The 22,105-nt window shown below is 43.6% G+C and overlaps 2 protein-coding genes across 6 annotated transcripts in view; one reads left to right on the top strand and one right to left on the bottom strand.

Moving 5' to 3' along the window:
* LOC143165595 (transcription initiation factor TFIID subunit 4-like) overlaps positions 1-2,206 on the top strand; it is a 149,421-nt gene extending 147,215 nt beyond the window's left edge. The window contains exon 15 of the mRNA XM_076349137.1: positions 360-2,206. Within this exon, the coding sequence (XP_076205252.1) occupies positions 360-527 (168 nt within the window). The 3' untranslated portion in view covers positions 528-2,206. The remainder of the gene's footprint in view (positions 1-359) is intronic.
* A 14-nt stretch (positions 2,207-2,220) lies between these two features.
* KCTD15 (potassium channel tetramerization domain containing 15) overlaps positions 2,221-22,105 on the bottom strand; it is a 230,773-nt gene continuing 210,888 nt past the window's right edge. For all 5 annotated transcript variants that reach the window (XM_076349148.1, XM_076349147.1, XM_076349146.1 and 2 more), the window contains 3 exons: positions 20,359-20,503; positions 12,154-12,459; positions 2,221-5,868 (listed from right to left, as the gene is read on the bottom strand). In XM_076349148.1, the coding sequence (XP_076205263.1) occupies positions 5,713-5,868; positions 12,154-12,459; positions 20,359-20,503 (607 nt within the window). In that variant the 3' untranslated portion in view covers positions 2,221-5,712. The remainder of the gene's footprint in view (positions 5,869-12,153; positions 12,460-20,358; positions 20,504-22,105) is intronic.

Below are 22,105 nucleotides of genomic sequence, written 5' to 3' on the forward strand. Positions count from 1 at the left end.
ATCTGCTGCAAATACTTTTGTCCTTAAAAGGCTCCTGAAATTAAACTGGTCAAATATGTCTACGGTTAACGTGACTGTAGCAGAATTAGTCAGACATATTTGTCCAGAGTTGTCAATGAGCAAGGTCTAGCCTCATGTGTGGTTTCACTTGAGTTTCTTTACACAGGTTAACTTGGTGAGACTCCAAAGAATAGGAAAAAAAAAGAAACAAAATTCCATGTAATACTTTCAGAATTAGGCTCATAATAATCCGTTTAAGATGTTTAAAACAGGCCGGCAGTTAGTAGTTGTAAACCTGAGAGTATGAGGAAACTCTTCACTGTTGCAGGACTTTTGACTTTGCTGTGTTTTCTTTGTAGGGCCTCGGTATGTCCGGTGGGAATCAGGCTGGCTTGGGGACTCCTTCGCCCAGGCAGTATGCACGACAGAAAATAACTCGCGTAAACCTCAGGGACTTCATCTTCTACATGGAACAGGAAAGAGAAACGAGCCATTCTCTCCTGCTCTATCGAGCTCTGCTTAAATAAAGCCAAGAATTGTACTGATTTCTCCATACAGAAGCTCAACTTGCATTGAAAAGCTGTCATTTTAATGTGCCTTCTATTTTTTTCAGAAGTCAATGTTCCAGTAATTTTGTTTTGTAAAATTGTCAGACACATGCAATAAATTCCCTTTATGTAAAAAAAAAAAAAAAAAAAAATTATAAAAAACACACAAAAAATGTGCAAAAGGTCTTAAAATGTTAAGTCCACAGATATAACCAACATCAAAGTCTTGCTCCGTTTGGCCATTTTAGATAAGGCTGATGCAGATGGCGTTGAAGTTACGCAAATGGAAAGACTGCTGCAATGGCTCACCTAAACCATCTCACGGCAGGAGGATTGGGAGGGGTTGGCAGGATTGGGACCTAACCATGGTGTTAACCTGTATGCTCACTTACGGTGCTGATTTGGTTTTCTTTTTAGTTTTACTAGCACTGTTTCCACTGACTAACCATGGTGATACCTGTTGTTGTTTTAGATTAGTTATAATTGCAATTTTTTGCACAGCTAAGAGAATAGCCACTGCACACTCTCACAGATTTTATATATTTAGGATTTTTGCTTTTATCGCACAGCTCATTTCCTGAGCCATTTGCTGAACCAAATCCTAAGTGTATGAAATCTGTGCGTTCGGGTCCCAGCTGAGTTACCTTGACTGGCTTCCAGTTGTTTTCTAAGTCTCTTCAATCTTTTGCACATTTGTAGCAGCTGGTTAGTAACATGAATCAAAGTTGGGTTTTATTTTCTAAAAAATATCTTAATTTATTTATTGCAAAGAGTATGGTTTAATGGTGGTTTTAAAAGAGAGTATTGTTCAGTGAAGATTTTAGAGTGTTCTATATGGATTTTTAAAGTCACTGTAAAGGAAGTTTTTGGGGGCCGGTTCCACTCGTAGAGAATCGCGAGAGCAGGGGTGAGCCCTGGCAGCCCGGTGCCGCCGGGTGGTCAGGGCAGCACCGCAGGGACTTGGCGATGCCTTTGCCTTGGACAGTTGGACTCGAGGACTCCAGTCCGGAGAGGCTCATGAACGAGCGCATGACTTTACGCATAATGAGTAGTTTTAAGTACTTAAAGGTGGGATGAATGCTTTTTAAATGCTTTGCTGAATTGGAATTTAAGGGACCCACACCAAAGCCAAGCGAAGTCAGTGCGAGTCTTTTAAATGGGTATCAGATAGGAAAACTAAGCAGGCGGGGGGGCACAAGTTGTTGTACTTCAAACATAACAGTATTATCAGTAACCATGGAAGGGCGACATTTGCTTATTTATCTTTTCAATTTTTGCTATGTTATGCTTGCCACTTTTTTGAGGCAATACTTTTTTTCTGATGGGAAACCATAGCGAAAGCACAAATAGAACTATTTGTCCAATAGTTTTAAAAACAAAAGTTTTAATTATTTTTTAAGGTTTATGAAAAGCAGAAGAAAATTTATACTGCTGCTATTTAGCCAAAAGATTATTCATAAGGTATTTAAGGCCAGGAAGTGTAAAATTACGTTTTAAATGTATTGATAATTTGTACATATTGTTTATAAAGGCCTTGTGTTTATTAGAATTACGTTATTTTGATGATTTCTGTACATACTCGTAAATACCCCCAATTTGTGTGAAAACATACTCCCTTATTTGTACTTATTTTGTAAAGAAATAAAACAATTTACTAAAGTAACACATCGAGTGACATACAGTATTAATTTATCAAACATGAATTTCACATTGTCTTGTAGTTCTTAAGCACTGTTCGGAAACATTTTGCATTTTTTATTAACAGAATACCCACAAAGAAATATTAAAACCAAATACTCCAATGTTTTGTTGTGCTGATTCTTATCCTTTGTCAAACATCTAGTAAAATTGTCAACAAACCTCGATGCTATTAATACAGTGAATGAATGCACTCAACAGTTTTTTTTTCTCAAAAACGATTAGTCCAATAAGCACAACATAACATTCTCTCTTTCGCTTTCTTTCCGAGACCTGGGAGCACAGTGGTGTCACAGGGCTGTACAGAAAGTGCTAGCGAAGACGTGTGTTCTTCAAGCCACAGTTTCAGCGCTCAGCAACAGAGAATCGGAACAACTTTGTTCAGTCAAATTGGGTGAAAAACAAGGCTACGTTTACTTTTTGGCCTTCATAATAAAAACATTAGCTGGCTGCGCACCACAGCTTTACTGGAGTTTCTGTGATATTTTAAAACCTGTTTTAGCGACGCTGAGCAATGTTCTTAATTAAGTTATGTTGCTATGGTTTAAGGCCAGAAGTAAAAATTCAAATCGGTTTGTGCCGATATTGCTGCCTAAAAATACAGGGACAGAAGTAAAAAAGATATAAATGAAGCTGTAATAAACTTTAAATAAGTGACCTGAAGTTACTAACTAAAGGAACATGTCCTAGCTTAACTTTTTTTTTTTTAAAAGGCGTATTTCTTCTAACAAAGTGATTGTTTCCACATGTCTTCCTTGCCTTAGTGCTATTTTGCAGTCAATGTTGTGATGTCATGGCTCACACTTTCCATCTCAAGTTCACATTTAACTCGGCTGGCGCAGCCTGGAACCCTTTACGATGCCACCTTAGCAAGCTGCCCGAAGTACTGGAGCTGCTTTATTGAGCTATAAAAAAGAAGTACGGTGAACACCAAACTGAAGAAAAACCAACCAGCCAACCACAACTACTTCCAGTGGCGTTCTGCGTACATCTAAAAGCAGCATCCCGCTTCCAGGCCGAGAGCGCTGCCTGCCTGCGCCTTTGGCGGGAGCTGGATGTGCTCGGCACTCGGCAGGTACTCGGCGTCTGGTCCGACTTGCAGACAGCCCTCGGGGGAGGCTTGGCCTGAGCACGAGTGGCAGAACCGGGCCCCTGTGTTTAAACGTAAACGTGAGGCGTTTGCCTTTCTCCCCTGGCTGAGAGGTAACGAGCGGAGAGGATGCGCTGAGAGACGAGCGCTCAGCCACTGCTAGCGCTAACTCTCCCTGTTCAGGAGGGCAGGACAGAAGTGTTCACAGGATAGAAACATGAGGCTGAACGGATTATTTAAGGATACGTTGAACTTAAAGTGGACTCAATGTATGAAAGTAATAAATAAATTTTTTTTTTTTTCTTCTTTTTGTAAGACATGGCTACATCAAGCTGAACGGAGCAAAAGGCCGGAGGAGACGCAATCGAAAGTTCTCACCTCTTTCAAACAACACGGGAGATACAGTGAGTGTTCCACCCTACTTCTTGTTTTTGATCATTTACTTTACAGAAATGTTTATGGCATGAAGTACTGTATAAGAAATGTGCATACACAAATACGTGACAATTATACGTTAAGTTCTTTACAATATTAAATGTATAATATACAATTCTACAGATATCTTACATACAAAGGTGAATGTTGTGCCATATATTCAAATACGGCAATGCCTAGCAACTTCAGAATGTCGTACAAGTATAAAACCACAAAATAAAATAACTTTACAACTCTTTTGAAGTAGACAGATTTGCTCAACTGTTCTGCTAAGTTAGCAGGCCGATACGTATCGGCTAAGATTTCCAGAAGAGATTTCCGAGTTGAGTAACCAAGGTGAGAAAACCTGCAGAGGTCCGATTTTCCACAGGCAGGTATCCAGCCCGTTTCCAGAAGTTAGACCCCCCGCCTAGATTGCACCTTGGATATTCAGTACAGCTCATCGCTTTTGAAAATATTAGTCTTAAACGTGATTCTTTTATTTTGCCTGATTGTAATCATTTGGCATTAAGGAATTGTTGACGTCTAATACTCTGTCCCTTGTTCTATATGGCCGTATTTATGCATCTAGAAAGAGTTTAATTAAAATTCAGCATCTACAACAGTATTCTATAAATTAATGTGGGAGAAACTAAATTGCGATTAACACGTGAATCATGCTAAACAGCAATAAACAGGGTTTAGCAGAATGCTATTTATAACCTTGCACCTGCAAACATGGTGCCGTCTCCTGAGTTAGGAAGCCCTGCAAGTCAGAGTCGATACTGATTCATGGAAGGAGCAGTAACCTCCTGCAGACAGCGGGCTTCGTTATAGAGAAAATTACACAGATAGAGGGCAGCTACAGAATCGGTATTTTAATAATAGTTTAAAATAACAGGGGAAAAACAATCTAAACAAAAGGTGGCCTGCTTTCATCGGACAATGGCAGTAGAGGGTTTTAACATCTTTTTGCAAAAATTCCAGACCCATGAAGAGTAGGCTTGTCCAAAATTCTTAACGCTTCCTTCTAAATGTGGGCTTATAACACGGTTAGTAAATGAGTAACAAGGGGTGGCAGAGCTTGCTTGGCAAACCATGCTGCTTTGATGATGCAAAACTTAAGAGTTTCCGAGTCAAAACAAGACTGGCTTTAAGAGAACTACAGCTCCACGTTAGGTATGTGACCCTTGTGTGATGGTGGATGGCATTTTATTTTGTGCTTCCAGATCCCTACTTTTGCAAATATTGCCATCATCGGCCTTGTTATTTTTTTTGTCGCTGTTTTGTTTCATTTGTGTGGGTTTTTTTTAGTACTGAGCACCAGTTGACTATAAATCTGTCCTTTTCTGATTCTGGATTCTGTCCACAGAGAGATATTTCAGTTGGAAATGTTGTATAAAAATAAGCCATTTGCTAGCATGAGTGAGTACAATCACAGAAGTGTAATGTAACGTATGGGAGGTGTAAAGCACGTCTGATATGAAGGAGGTGCGGCAGTCAGGGAAGATACTCAGTGCAGTTTTTCGTGTACCATCTTCCTCTCGGAGGTGCCCACTTCCACACGTCACAGCATCGGGGTATCGTCGGAAAGGCTGTCAGAACCGTTTCTCCTGCTGATCTACTCAAATTGCTTTACTTGGTCTTTCTGCAGAAGTCCAATCTAGGGTCAGGGGTTTACGAAGCTTTGCCTTTTTCACCACCACAGCTGTTTCAGCCCAAAGTACGTTATTCCCAGCAGGGCTGGTACGCTGAGCATGCTCAGGAATTTCATTGTGAAAAACGGACAACTGGTTTTTCAAATGCATTTCATGGCTGGCTATGTGACAGGTAGTTTCAGAATACCACTAATTGGCAACATAAAGTCAAAATCTGTTTGCTAATACTGTTTTGCAAATCCTTAGTGTTTCACATAAGGGACTATTAAACACTTCTACGGTTACAAAGGAGTACGGGTAGGGACTAGTCCAGGGGCTCCTGTTTTATTCTGATTGTTGGGGTAGGTTGTGGTCGTCTGTCTTCGCGACACAGCACATATTCACTGAACTGAGAGGAATCCACCCCACCGCCGCATGAAGCTGCCACGTTAAATCCCTTCTGAAATAATCTTTCGAGCACCTGCAATATGGGGAAAAAATTCAGATTAATATTTAGCAAATTTTAGTGATAAAAACATTCAGGGGCACTGGATCTAAATGATGGATTTAGTCTTTCAAGTCCTCGTTGAATGAATATTATTCAGCTATAATTCTAGAACTTATTCTTAAATGACTACACTGTGATTAAAGTCTCGCTCTTAGCAAACCTCTGTAGAAAACAAAAATTAATCAAACAAATAAGCACTCTGCAGAGCAGCTTAGGACATTATATAGTAAAATACTGGACTGTGGTGATGCTGATGCTATCTTACTGCTTATAGAAAGCAACATCAGGTTTAAGTCATAATAGAAAGTGCCCATTATTCATTAGTAATATGAACAGTCTTAAAGAAAGGGGCTGAAAACATTTCTCAGCTCTTCCTTGGCAGATGAAAATGTATTAGGAGTCTGAGTGACGCTTCCACCAGATCTTCACAGAAATCTCAGCTGTGATTTTCCCTTGCTGGAAGGGAGCGCTGCTTTTAGCAAAGCGTGGCAGGGATGGGATGTGGAGCCAAGCCGTGGACAATAAGGAAACATTCTGGCCCAAGAAAGAGGTTAATTTGTATTGCCCAAATATGTATTTTCTCTTTCTCCTTCTAAAGAAAAGTTGGTGCAATTCAGATGCATGAATTTAAGGAACCCCGAGGCAACTTTAATTTCTGAGACTGTCACACAGCACATTACCCTAGGATATACTGATCTTGGCAATATGACAGGGGCCGTGTTTTCACATGGGGGAGCGTGTTTCCCAGCAGAGCAGGATGCACACAGAGTTTTCTCAGCATTAGGTGACAGTGGATGCCAGATCCACCTTTGGCAGATCTGCAATGTAAGGTCCACAGGAGGAGATGCCGTGCTCCATCCCTCCTGCTGGTGGCTCTCCAGGGCAGTAGCCTAGAAAAATGGTTCCTGTATTTTTCTCTACTGATAAATGCTGTTGAGGAGGAGCAGCCTGTACTGTTCTGTAACAGTCTTGCCCAAGGTACCGCTTCCATTGCTACAGCACATGGGTGCACTGCGCTGGGACGTGAACCCGGTGGTTTACTAAACCTGATGAACTTAGTAACACCAGCATCCTCTTGTGACAGCCGTCTGCCACCCACAACGACAGGGACGAAGCTATTTAAAAACTTGTTCACTCGACCTAGAAAAGTGTCTAAGCAATATACCCAACTTCAGATGGAGTCAACTCGTATGCTTTCACAGGTTTATGACATGGAAAGAATTTGCTTTCTTTTTTGGTTTTACTACCCTTGTGAAGCACTTCTGCAGTTACACCTACTGCAGTAGTACTTAAAAGTCTTATGTTTCAAGGCCCAAGCTGACTATGTTAAAGATCTGCACACCAGACCTCTGCCCTTGCCCTTGCACACAGACCCATGTGAGGCCAAGGTGCATTTCTTAGTGCACTGCTTCTTCTGACCGCACGTTGGCATTGCTTTCTCCAGAAACATCAGTTTGGAGCCTTTATTAAAGGTAACTGATTTCAAAAGCACAACTGTATCCAAGGTGGTATCGCAGTGCAATGCAAACCAATGGCAGCATTTGCTGCTTTTAATCCACGGGAAACCCTCCTTTGAGGTCACCTGTGTTAGCCATCTGCGTTTTAATCCATGGTTTGGGTTTCTAGTGGTAACTAAAACCTTGTACTTGCTACTCTGGCTGCTAAGGACAGGCAAAGGAAAGGAGCTGCTCTAACACATACAGAATCTGCTGGAAATCAGCTTGCCCGAGGAGCTCTGCCTGGCCTTGGGACACAGGGACTTATGTTCTCAGTGTCCTGGTTTTGGCTGGGATAGAGTTAATTTTCTTCAGAGTAGCTGGTACAGTGCTGTGTTTTGGATTTAGGATGAGAACAATGTTGATAACACAGGGATGTTTTTGTTGTTGCTGAGCAGGGCTTGCACAGAGTCAAGGCCTTTTCTGCCTCTCACCCCACCCCACCAGCGAGCAGGCTGGGGGTGCACAAGAAGCTGGGAGGGGGCACAGCCGGGACAGCTGACCCCAACTGACCAAAGGGATATCCCACACCATATGACGTCATGCTCAGCATATAAAGCTGGGGGAAGAAGGAGGAAGGGGGGGATGTTCAGAGTGATGGCGTTTGTCTTCCCAAGTAACCGTTATGCGTGATGGAGCCCTGCTTTCCTGGAGATGGCTGAACACCTGCCTGCCCATGGGAAGGAGTGAATGGATGCCTTGGTTTGCTTTGCTTGTGTGCACGACTTTTGCTTTCCCTATTAAACTGTCTTTATCTCAACCCACGAGTTTTCTCACTTTTACCCTTCTGATTCTCTCCCCCATCCCACCAGGGGGGAGTGAGCGAGCGGCTGTGTGGGGCTTAAGTTGCCAGCTGGGGTTAAACCACGACACTCAGAAAGTCACGTCTGCCAAATCTCACTGACTTTTGCCCCAATTTTTATATACTTTATACCGTAAGAAAGTTGGAGAACTGAAAGATTGAAAAAGCACCCCAGTGTATGGAACAAAAATGAACCTCGAGAGATTAAAAGAAGGGGGGAGAGTGTGTTATTAGAATATATGAGAGAGAGCACGCGAGAGCGAGCGAGCAACTCTCTTATTTGTCCAGGCTTTACGCAGCCTGTAGGACAGAAATGGGGTGCAGACACTTAACACTTGTTCCTGCTCAAAGAGGAAGGCAGGAGTTTGAGAGGGAAGGAGGAATAAGACATCATCAGACTGCTGTTTCACAGGCTGGAGTGTATTTTGACTGTTTTGCACATCCCTGTTCCTAGACCTGGCAAGATGAAGACGAGAGGCAACCCAGCTACAGGAAAGGAGACTTCTTCCATTTTAATTGGATAGCAAAACAGAGGATTGAGAGGTAAGATTTCAGAGAGAGACGTGACTTCAAAATCCTTGCTAAAAACTTTTTTAAATCAATTTGCTTGTAAGACAAAACAAGCATGGGGGTGCCCTTGGCTGGCCTCGGTCCAAAGCTATGGAAGGCTGCATGTTAACATAGGACTTTTCTTCACCGAGCCAGCCCTCTGCAAACACACCATCCAGGTAGACATTACACCTTAGAGCACCGCACGCAGAACAAAGCGATTCATTTTTGCTACCTACATGCTCGAAGGACTAGACTGCAGGCTATGATCTAGTATTAAAAAGCTTGGTATCATCTATTTTCTCAGCAAGAAACAAAACAGGACAAATCCCGTAAACAATGCAGAGAATGTTTAAATATTGTAGAGTTTTAAGTGTAACTTGGACGAGGTTGAGCTCAGGTCTATGGAGAAAGGCTCCTAAAGGCTGCTTCCATGTGCGCTGAGCACTGGTTTGTATGCGCCGGTGCATGCACAAGACTAAACGGCATGTTGGACATGAACAGATGTAAATGCCATTTACTGAGTTTGGCTCTATGTGCATTACTTTTTCTGAAGGTAAGATACAGACAGAGGGAAACCAGTAAGTGTCTCCGAATCAAATCAGAGCTACTTTCCTGAAAATCTCCAAAGAGCATATGCCAAAAAGTAAATGAGTATCAGCTGTGATTCTCCTACAACAGGGAGACACACACACAATATTAAATAGAGGATTTGTGCTAGGATTTAATATACTCTGTCTTCCAGTATTCCAAGCACATCTGATTTTGTTGGAAGGTTTTCCAAATAGAAACATGACACTTTCACTTATTGCATTTAATTTAAATTTTGCAGAATACTAACGAATACATTCTTAATTACGAAGACTCAATGTTCAACATATACAAGTATCACAGAATTTTCTCTAAGGTAAGCTCATGTATCTCACCAGAACCTGTTGTGAGGAATTGAAAAAACAGTGTCAGTCTTAAGAAAACTGTATACCTATATGTAATTACAAATGGGTGTTAAATTAACTGTATTTTTTTGGCTGCCACTACCTACTCAATGTTGACATACGTTGTTTTATATGCACAGTTCCTGACACAAAACATTTAATGAAAATATTTTCCAAAGATACAAAGCATTTGTAAGTATTGCAGTTGTGCTACCAAATACATTCAGCAGGGCACAGGGAGACAAAAGTGATGTATCTTGGCAAACAGCAGCAGGCAGACTTACCGCGTCACTCTCTGAGATTCTTTGGAAATGATTCTGCTCTTCCAACCGCTACCCCTTCTAACCCATCTCCCTTAAGTCTGTGCATTTACTTCACCGTACTTCCAACTTCTGATGTAGTATTGTTTTGCCAAAAAATCCTGGGAAAGGGCAGTTGCCTATGTGCTGGCCAGAGTCCATCAGAGCCAATGATAATTAGCTGCTGATTTCATCAGCCTTTGGTCTCAGAAATGCATCATTTTCCAGAAAGTGTTTGAAAACACTTTCTATTAATTATATAGTAAAATGATGTAATTTAGTAAAATGATGTAATTTAATAATATTATTTAGACTGTAGACTCTTTGACAGAAATCTTTTTTCACAACATGAACCTGTGAAGATACTCTTTGATTCTGTCTGAATTTTGACTGAATTCAGAACACATTCAAATAACAATAATTACCATTCAGCTTTTACTACAAGCACACGTTTCCTACCAGTATGCCACTTTGGATAAAACAGAGGCAAGTGCTAAGCCATGTGGGCATCCAGGGCTTTGACTGGCTGCTTGCAGTGCTGAGCCCGTCAGTGGCTCGCAGTGACCCTTTATTGTTTCAGTTATTCTGATTTCTTGCATGCGTCTAACTTATTGTATGGACAGTGTGGCTGAGACATGAACACGCTTCCCTATGCACTTACCTTAGCTAAACTGCAGCTGCTCCCTTCTCCACCCAGCACAGCAATGAATTCATCACTATTCCCACTGCCAACAAATGGATCTGCCTCCAACTCACCTCCAGCCTTCTATTTTTGGGGCAGCCCACTCTAAACCTTGCCAAACGTGAAATTGCTAAGGACTGTGCAAAATTAACCACAGGCATTGGACTGTTAAAAGTTCAACCAAATAAAACCCTTGGGAGACTTGAACCAAAAATCACCAAAAATAGCTGGGTTTAGAATGGTTTCAGACAAAAGCGTCTATTGGTGCACGGTGCACCAGGGAATGCTGCCCCAAGGAGGGAGGTGTCAGTGTCAAATGCAGGTTGTTGAAACGACTCCATCCACCTTTACATATCCTGGTAACTGCAGGTCTCCCGAAAATGCTGGCAGCTGGCAGCCTGGGAGATGGAGGGCGCCCAGCTTGCTGTGTACTAACACCACAGGTAAGCAAGGGCTCTAGGTTCTTGCCCTCCCTTGCTGTTACGCCTCCCTCCCCAACCTGTCTGGCCAGCCTGTCCCACGGGCCAGCTCTTCTGTGGGTATTTGCCCACAGGGAAGTTTATCAAGACTACTAAGGCATTCCCCACGGCCCAGTTAGCACCTCTGCAGGGGATGGTAACTTTGGAAATATTGCCCTATAGGTTGATTTCGCTTTCCATAATACAAGTATTTGCAGTGTATTTTAAAGGCGTACATGCAAAAACCAAGAGCTCTGTTTTGCCCTTGTTAATTAAGGCAGAAGTTAACAGCATCATCAACACCGTTCCTTCTCCGCAGCCCAAGGACAGCTACAACACCAAAGCTTTGGCCGCAGTGGCGGTGATCCCTTGTGAAATGACATTTCTTGCCCATACGGCTGCTGCCTAAACACAAGCCATGTATTTATTTCTGCTGCCATCCACCTATCTGTCCAGTTATCTTCTTTTGTTTCATATGTTTAATTTTAAACCTAATGTCAAAACTCTGAGTATAAAATGAAATACATTTTGTTTAAAATACTCTGGGCAATTTTTATAGAACATCCTTTCGAAAAAAAAAAGTGCAGAGATCAATTTTTTTAAGTCCATCCCGCAGGCACCATCATTTAATTATGAGTGAGACATAAATTATGCATTTACACATTGTTGCATTTTCTATAAAATGGTGTGGAGATTTTTTTTTTGTAGTTTTTGGAACTCTCTCTTTCTTCCCGGGGGCACTTTGGAGGAAAAAAAAAACCTGCTGCGGGCTATACATTGATGAAAAAATTAGCATTTATCAGTATAACACCATTATGAGACCAGCATGGCACTAACATACACAAAATCTAAATCTATTTTTCTGCTTAGACTTAGGAAAACCTGAAAGACTGTGATCTCACCAGGCAGAAAACGTCTCCTTGCAGTATAAGCACTGAAGGTAATTGGGCAGAAGCAAATAATTTGCATATACTTGAACAAGAAATAATAAAAAAACACCCCAGCAAATAGATGAGCCAGCACCAAAAGGCCATTACCTGCACTGAATTCAACCGGCAGTATCCGTTCAAAGGAAACCTAATAACGTGGGTAGGGTCCTGGTTCCAGCCTGCGTTTACGGAGTTGCACATGACGTCCCCGGTCTCCGGGAAGATCTCTTCTATTAAAGCTTTCTCCCCGCTCAACGCAATCCTTTCCCCCAGATCTGGAGTCACTCTTACGACCAAGCAGTCACAAGGCTGGAAATGTTTCCTTTGTTCTTTCTCTTGTTTCCATCGCTCAAGTTCCTTAATCATTGGCTGCAGCTGGTAATACTTTGCTTCTTCATATAAAAGATTAAAGTCCTGGGAAAAAAGAAGAAGAGAGAGGGAGAGAGAGAAACTAGAAATGCTTATAGTTCTCTTCTAAAAATGAGTATTGTTCCTGTTTGACCTACTTAGGCTTATGCATTGTCAGCAAGAGTGCAAAGGCAACAGGTATCCACATACTTTGTCTTCGTCTGACACCTACACAGAAAACCACACTGTTAGTGTTGAATCTATTTGAGCTGACCATGAAGTTCCCATTGCACTGAATTATTCTTTCATTTATTATCACACAAGCTCAATGCCAGAAGGATTTACTTTTGGATTAGGAAATCAAAATAACTGGCTGCAATAAGCAAAGCCTGCTGATGTAAGAGGAGATGTCCTGAGCCCTAATCTTCACTCTTGGCCTCAGATACTCACTTCTGATCTTACAACAGAAGATCTTGGGCTTCGCTGTCACCTCTCGCACACATGCTACGAGATGGAGATGTCAGTTCAACTTCACTTCTCACCTGTCTTTGCCGAGTCTGAAATTCAGCTGCAGCAGCTCAGCTGCTCCCTGTGTTTCATGATTATTCATGTATTTAAGGTGTACTTTGCAGCCTGGTAAATTATATGGAGGTAGTGACCATCCCACTGGCTGGGAGCTCAGCTGTGCACTCCAACAACTTAAAAGAAACAGTTCTTCCCAGCCATTTGTCCATCACCTCACTTGGGCTTTGGGCAATTCAAATTCTGAATCTGATCCAATTCCCAGTTCATTGATTGAGAAGTCTTCTGCACATCCTCATTAATAACTTTACATCAGATTTCCAACAGATCTTCCCACCTCAGCTTAAATGCATGACAGTACGTTGAGGCACAGGGTGTCAGCAGCCCCCCAGACCGAAGGAGGCAGCACTGCCCACGAGACCAAGCCAGAGAAGAAAAGGAGGGGGAAGCACCCAGGGACAGTTTGCTTACACGAGCCCCACTGCCTCCTTCAGCCTCCTGAAGGGAAGAGGAGCAACAAGAGCACAGCACCAGGTCCTCTCTCCAAAGACCTGCCGTTTGCTTTCCTGGCTCTTATGCCTGTTTACAGATGGAAATGCTGCATCACAGGTACGCTATGTGACTTTTGTGGAGTATGCTGTAGGTCAACACCTGGACATAAAGGCCAGTTCTCCACCACTGCAATGAAATGAAATGAAAAATCACAAGAGTGAAATGACTGGAATGATTTAGGCTGGAAAGAAGGGCATGACAAGAAGTAATCAAGAAATGGGCACCAAAATTACATGAAAAATAATGGCAGCGCTGCTGCTCCAGGACTCGGGGAAGAGGGGGAATCAAAGGCCAATGAACGTGCAGCACAAAAAGGTGCAACTCTTCATAGCGGCTTCGAATTAACCTGTAAAATCTGCTCCTGCAGGGTATTATTGAACCAAAGCAGTTAGCTGTGTTCAAATTTGGCACCACAGACCCACCGCCGGTAGTGGAGGGGTGCTCCTTCACCCCAGGGCTGCCTATGGCCTGGAGATGTATGAATATTCACAGTGACACCGGCAAGGTTATCACCTTACAAAAGGGACATCCGATCCTTTACATCTCTTTGATGTCTATTAAGGCTGGGACAATATGCGCATCACTAAGGGAGGAAAAAAGGCCCATAGAAAGAGAGAGAGTGATAACAGCAAGTGGGAAGAAATGAGGGCAACGCACACACTCACGGGAAGGAGACGGAAGATGAAAAACAACAGGAAGATTAAAGAAGCAGCATACCTTCCCTGATGGAAGGTATTTTCCCCCCCTCCCCAAAATCAGCACTCTGCTGAACCATTACTGCTTTTCTCTATCCACCGGTGAAGGTCCCTGGTTATTGAGCATGGGATTAGTGGCCTAAATTAAAAAACAAGCCCTGCCCCAAACTTTCTGAAATCTTCTTCATGCGGGACCACTGGAGCCATACAGTCCACCGCTTAACTGCAGTTATTACAGAGGTGTGTGCAGGGGGCTATCAAACGTTCACTAGTCATCTGCTGGTCCCACGTGTCTCTTTTCTGAGCAAGGAAAACATGCAATGCTAAGGAAAAACATGATGGAATGCTGTAGAGTGAACATGAGCATCCAGTGCTTACTGAAGGCAACGGAAAGTCTCCTGCTGTTTTCAATAGGTCCTGAAAAAAACAGTTTTACAATATCTGTGTTCATGGTCACTATAAAATAACATATTATTTGTAAGGTAAATCAATTGAATATGTGCTAAGAAAACTCAATAGTAAAACACAGAAAAGGTGGTACAACCATATAAAAACCAGTCCTTCATTTCTGAAAGTAAAGAGAGGTACAGTGCTCCTGAGGCTGGATGCAAAGCCCATTACATTCATGAGAGTCTTCTCGACTGACTTCACTGGGCTTTGGACTAGGCTAACGGTATCCTGAATCACGGGAGTTCAATGGTCCAGCACCCCCAGGCCAAAACAGTAATGCCATAAAGCACACAAAAGCAGGATCACACCACCTCTACCTCCCCCACAGCCAGCTATTAGCCCACCACATCAAATGCAGCTCTTTAGTGACTCCTGCTAGCCATCATTTGTCCTAAATAAACTAGATAAATTTTATATTCTGATATCATTTTGTGATAAGACAACCAGTTTTCAGACAAAACAGCTCTTCTACTACTGTTCCAAGAATGATACAGCCATACTTCAGACAGCTGTGTGGAAACCAGAGCTGTGCTGGAGCATCATGTGCTCAGTGGGATGCACCCAGTCATAAACTGCCTGGGTTAAGCCAAGGTGCTTGGGTTAGTTTTAAAAATAAGACTGTCATCTCCATGTCCATTCCACACTTGGGTTGAGCACAAATATGCTGGAAAGGGTTTTGCACCTGGAGGATGGGGTTTGTAACAGAATCTGGGAATCTGAGGCATGCTGATGCAAAGAAGCAACACGCACGTGCAGTGCTAGGGAGTCTGGGCACCTGCCTATCATCAGACAGTGGCAATAAAGGGAATCTGTTATGCTGTAACAAGTAGAGGGGATAGAAAAGCGTCTTCTGCTAGGAATGGCAGGAGAAAATTCATGGCTGTCCACCAGTGACAGCACTGGGAAGGGACACCTTCCGTGATCCCCGACTCTGCATACTGCACACTGCCCCAGACCAGCCACCACCAGCACAGCCTGCCCCACCGCCCTGACCTGCTCTGGCTCCTGTAACAGGAAATCTGGCGTTTCTGCACCAAGTGACTTGGGCACCACTATGAAATTTGACAACGGGAGGGAAGAGGATTTTGCAAAACCAGGAACAAAGAATGAATAGTTCACAGCGTGGGGGTCCAGTTCTCTAAAGCCTGTGCTTGGGCAGGGAAATGGACTCAACACACCGCTAAGTACATGATTTTCTTGTGCGGGTTTTATACACCATTCAGAGTACTGTGTGGCTGCAACCAGACTGGAGGCGATGCCCAGCTCTGGATCGTCTACACAGGATGCTCAGGATGCCCAGGTAATACCGACATAGGTATTTCCACCCTTGCACCGTAGGTATAAAATCCTACCCTGATGATTTGCAAAAATTTAACATGAAATATGAAGTAGAAGAATTCAACCCACAAGGGACCTCGCCAGGGAGGTGCCACAGGAGCTGCAAGAAAACATTTCTATGCTGCTCATTTTGGTAAGTTACCAAAGGCAGATGCAGACACACATCTTCCTAGACCTATCCAGAAGAGGCACATTTCGCTGAAACAAGTACAGGAGTAGCTACAGGGTGTTAAGTGCCCAGCACAGTGGCAAAGTGCACACAGTTTCATTGAAACGCAGCCTGGTAGTTTCTGTCCCAGGCATGTGCTGATAAATGCATACAGATACTGCACCCTCTCTCTCACGGCTCCAGCCCTGGCATCAGTGCAGAGTTGCTGAGCAGCAGGCAGCATCCTGCAGCAGATTTTCTACAGTATCCAGGAGTTCCTTGTCCTGCAGGACTAATGATGCATCTCCCATTTCTTCTAAGGATTATTTCCCTACCTTCCCAACTTCTTAACAGCAGTGTACCTTGTGGCAGCACAGCCCAGAGTCAAGTACTGTTGTGTTCAGCGAAGGAAAATTGCTTTACTCCGAAGGTGATTCCCACCAGCCAAGGTCTCTGCTCACAAGCAGGGTGCTCCTTGCTAGACTGAAAGGAGAGATGGACAGTCCAGCCTCTGATTTTGCTGTGAAGTACCACAAAAAGCCTTCATGAGCTACCAGGAGCCTTCAACTTCTTGTGGCTGTTGTAGGAACAGGTGGGGAAGTTCTGGAAAAGGGAGCAGATAGCCAGGTGGGATGCACACAGCCTTTCTCCATCCACAGCTTCTGGACAACATTTAGATCTCATGGGAAAGGTAAACAGATCTTTCAAAGATGCAGCTTTTTGCCTTTCACAAAATAATTTTCTGCTCATGATTTGGTAGAAAAGCTTTTTTTCTGGTGGATTTCACGTTGGCTGAATTCTGCAGTCACCTCTGACAAGGGTGACATCTTCCTGGGGAGGAGACAGGAGGCATGACTGCAAGGCCAGTTCTGCTGCTGTTTTGACATCAGTGCCAGTGGGTCAGTAAAGATCTGCTAACTACAGGCAGAGACAGCCAACAGAAACTGTAAAACCATGTCTCCCGTGAACCTGATGCTGATCTCTCAATACTAAAGAGGTCCTTTATTTTTGTACCTAATGTTGACTCCTGAACAGGCTGAAATGGCTCTTTCTGTCCATTTTTCACTTGTTATTCTTTGTTACATGAAACAACAAACTGTCGTCATGACTCAACGTTTCTTTTATATTTTAGTGCTGTGAAGATCTGACTCCTGGCTACGAGAGAAAGTTGCTCACTTCTACAATGACAACTGCACCATTTGCTAAGGTCAGTTTGAGAGCACTTAAAATTAGATGCAAGCACACTAATTTTAAAACGATATTAATAAATTAGCCTGCCAGCCTTGTGGTTCTGGTGCTACAGGTGACCTCTATAATCTGTATGAAATTCAGATGCCCTGTGCATTTGTGCTCCTCCCCTCCTTAAGATGGAGTAATAACATACACGTTGCCTACGTCTATTTTTGTTTGACGATCTCTAAGCAGGGGGTGAGTCTCAAATAAGTAGGTATGATGGGTCCTGGTTTTGCATGAAGTTATGTGTTGGCAGTGAAGGGGACAGATGCTCCTCATAAATGTCCTGGGGAAACACCTCTGATGGTGGGGGTGATCAAGGCAGAGAATATTTGGGCTGCAAGGCAGGGGCAGCTCCTGTGCCAGCCACCCGCTAACCCAGCAGCGTGGCAGACCGGGGGTTGCTGGCTCCACACTCTGCTGGAGGACTTTTGTTGCTCAAGGTGTCGTGGTCCCACGTGTGGGACTGAACTGGTGCAGTAAGGGGGAGCTGTAAGCAGCTCCGGGCTGCTTGCCATCGCCTCGCTCAGCACAGGCTGGCTGCAAAGGAGAACTGAGCCAAACAATTCACAGTAATTTCTCAGCATACTTCATGTGGCTTAAAATCCCCCAAACCCAGGAAAATTATATGTACTATTAGAGTGTTGCTTTCAGTGGGGAGACCTGTCAGATACTAAACGCTTTCAAGTTCTGGCTTATTAGTAGTTGGAAGTGTAATTAATATTCACTGTAAACACACCAGTCAGGCTTGATAATAAAGAATCACTAGCCCAGGAACACATACCCCACTTTCTCTGCATTTCAGTGTTAACTTAGTCTGAAAACAACACTTAAATAGCAAACACAATAATGCTGGTGCAGTACTAACATTCCAAACTTTCCAAAATAACCATCTGAGCAGCAATTCAAGTTGAAAAGCAACTTGGCTAAACCTTGAGGCTAATAAACTGCTTGATTAAATTAAGGGGTAAAAACTAATAAATATTCAAAACACTTGATAATTCTTTGTTTGACATAAAGAACATTTAATGCAAGTCTCACTGGAAAACCTGTCAGGTTTTATACCTTAAATAGAGTTTTGCATTTAGAAACACTGAGTGATTCCATTTGCTGCCTTTGATTATTGTCTTCTGTCACTTTAATCACGCTGGTAAAATTACACAATTTCTGTGAAGTCAAATCCGTTTACAATGCAGTTTTAATATAGCTTTGCAGCGCATTCTTCTATGCATTTTTATTTAGTTACTCCCTACCTAGCAATACTTTGCTTTGTTCTTGAGCCCTCATTAGCCTGGGGTTTGCTCTAAAGCTCTCCCAGGGAGGAACTAACTAAAATACAGTTAACCCTATGCAAAGAGATGGTCTGGAACAACGGACTGAGCCTGGGCACAGCGCCGGCTCTCCTGAGTCTCTCCCAGCCCTGCCAGCGGCTCGCTGCGCAGACAAGTCCTTGGCATCCACCAGCACTCTCACCTCCAGGCTCTTACTGAATCCTGCTGGTTTTGTTTCACAGCACCTCTGAAATCTGGATGCCGGTCGAGGCCATGATCAGCTCGAACGAACTACATCTCTTCTACCCTCTCTTCTCACGCCTTCTTGTCCCACCAGATTGTCTAAAATGCTGCCACTAAAGCATCTCTCTGGCATTTCACCTGTACCGCTTCTCCATCCACCCCCTTTTACTTGATCCATCTTACAATCCACAGAACTGGTCTGGTCTTTAGCTTCACTCCTACCTGTGCGTTTTCTCTCACTTCTCTGTAAAAAGCTTTTTTCACATCCACCCCTTCGTGCTCTAGCTCTCGCCCTGCTTCACGGCACCCCAACCTGCAGGCCAGCCTCCCCGACCTGCCCACCGCTCCCCAGAAAGACCAGCTCAGGACAGCCCTTCTGGGCTGGAGCTCCAAAACCACCTGTGAAAAACTTCTCCCTGCCTTGGACTAGATGTGTGCTCCCATCACACAGTGCATCTGCTCAACATCAACTGTAAACGCTCCCATGTCAGGGTCAAATACGATTATACTCGTAACTTAGGCAAGAATGGCTGAGGAGTGGTTTGCAGCATGAGGATCAGCTGTACTCCAAAGCTAAAGCCACTACAGCAACCAGAAATCTGGACTGACTCAGTAATGACTGGCCAAATTATCTTGCCTACCTAGTCCAACATGCAAAGTGAAATCTTACTGCACGGCGCGGGAACCTTCCTCTCCAGCAACGCTCCATGTCCTCTAACTCTGAGCAGATCCCCATTGCCATCCCAATTTAGTCATCATTTCATCCTGGAGTTAGTGCTTTTGTTGAATCTTGTCATCTACAGTTTGGACACTTTTGTCTTCTAATTTTCATACATAAGGATGACAATGTTGCAAGTTTCGTAAGTGCAAAGCCAAATAAACAAGGCTAGGAGGACAATCAGGATTTGCAAAGTAACAACCAGCGCCATTATTTCATAGAAAACATGTATTGCTCCTTAAAAAGCCCTCAGTAAATTCCATCTGCCAAGAATATTTTGACATTCATAAATTGTGTAAAAGATTACTTCCTGAAATCACAGTATCTGCATCGGTTATATCTAACACAAATCCTCATGGGCTTGTTTAAGGGTGTTTCTTTTTTATACCAACAAGAAAAAGATTTATACAATTTAAGCCCTCTGAGTATCAAATTTAAAACATTTCTTTCAGATTCTAAGCATTAAACCCTGGTAAGTGCTAGTTGCTGATGTTGCTTCTTAATTGTTGTTACACCCTGATAAATAAGCTAAAAATGTGAGAAAATACAATTAGTTTAGAAAAACTGATTTAGCCGTAAGCTTCATCGTTTAACTTTTTATGGTATCCATGACAACCATTGGTCCATTTATTAAATAATAGCATCCCTGGTGTAATACACAAGTACTAAAAATCCTAACAATAAACAGCAACATTTAGTCAAGTGTGTTTAGGTCAAGCACACAAACCAACCTGCACCAAAACAAAATGACAGAATGGGAGGAAAAAATGGATTGCAGCCTATAGCTTTCCTTACCTTAAAGTCATCTGGGAGCAGTAGCTTAGATGTCCTTAGGAAGCTTAATATGTATCTGAAAATTTCACCATCTCGATCAATGAAATAATGTTGTTTTAAACTGTCCAAGACAATAGGCTCTGTGCCATTAAACAGACGACTTATTCTGAAAAAAGAAAAGAAAAAGAAATGGGCAAAAGAGACAAAATCTCACTACACCCTCAGGGCTGAAGAACATCCAGCCAATTGAGTTGCATCAATTCAATGTGCATAAGGTGACACAGTATTTGGTGACAAACAAGTGCACAAAGATAGATGCCTTAGACATGTGTGTGCACCTGCACACTCACACACACAGAAGTGCGTGTGCACATGCAGACAGAGGCACACACACCAGCAGTGAGAGCCCTGCAGCTGCTCTAGGGCTAAGCTCGTGCTGCCCTGAATCAGGGCTGTGAATTAGGCCCATGACCCTGACAAGGAAAGAGTAATTTTGGTGAGAACATGCATCACCGGTTCCATTATACATCCCTGTCCACTATGTCCTGCTAACGGAGAACCGAATGGTTACTTGGAGATGGGTTCCTGGCCATGAGCTTTTCCTCCAGCTTGGCTGTCATTTTGATCAAACACCATCAAAGCCCTTCCATGCTAGAGGAGAGGCTGTCCATACACCGAGATGAGCTGTATGGACCTGTCAGTGCTGGGTAAGAGGCCATCCAATGCTGAATGTTTTGGCAAACCAGCAACCAATGGCCCATGCAGCATCTGCAGCGCTGCCTGTGGGACCACAGTCCCACCACCAGTAGTCCTGGGGATCAGAGTCTGGCAGAAGAAAGCAACATGGCAAATCTTTCATGAGCAAAGAAAAGGAAGTGAGACCTATGAGACTGGGGGATCAGCTGGTTACAAGACCAAAATACCGCATCAGCTACATCACTCCAGCTTTTTCCATGTCCCGAGGAGCATGCTCTGCAGAAAGCAAACTGGGCATCTGCCTGGCTGCCGTTCCTCCCGCCTCTCCCCTCCAAACGCCTGGCTTCTCTCAGAATGCTTTGTCTTCCCATGAGAAATAACCCAGCTGAATATATGTTCTTGAAAGGAAAATCGCAGGAGACAGACAGCAACGACCTATTAAGTAATTGAGTCCATCTCTCTGACAGTGCAGCATTGTTCCCAACTGCAGTGTCTCGTGTTTCAAAGTCGAGTCTTAAATAACCCCACCAGTGAGGACTCCTCCATTTCCCAGAGAGACTATCCCGCAGCCTGCTAGATTTCACTGTCAAGCCGTCTCTTTGACTCGGCTATGCAATCCCCCTGTGTCCCTCGCTGTGACCAGGGCAGGGCTTTCCTCTGCCGTGGGGAACAAGCTCACCAAACCCTGCCAAAGGCAATGGCCAGCACTGCTGGCAAATGCTGCAGCCGCAGCCTCGCTGCCTCCCTCCTTCCAGCATCACCACCCCACCCCAAGATTTCTGGCCCAGCAGCAGCATGGGAGAGACCTCAGCCTGGCTGGGGAAGGTGCACGCCCACCCCGGGGATGGGAAGGGGCAGGTTTGCTTCCCTGCCACTGCCCACAGTGCTGGTGCTTCTGGCTGCACCCCGCTCCGCTTGCTTTGGGTTGTGGGTTCAGCAACACAGCGAGATTTGCTCTCCACAGCTGCACCTCGGTCTGATCTTCTAACTTGCTAATTTAGTTGCAAATTTAATTAACATGTCTTTTATTTCTAAATTAACTGTGGAGATATTAAATAAAACTGGACTTAGC

The sequence above is a fragment of the Aptenodytes patagonicus genome, chromosome 11 (assembly GCF_965638725.1).
Source record: "Aptenodytes patagonicus chromosome 11, bAptPat1.pri.cur, whole genome shotgun sequence".
In the NCBI taxonomy this organism is placed as follows: domain Eukaryota; kingdom Metazoa; phylum Chordata; class Aves; order Sphenisciformes; family Spheniscidae; genus Aptenodytes; species Aptenodytes patagonicus.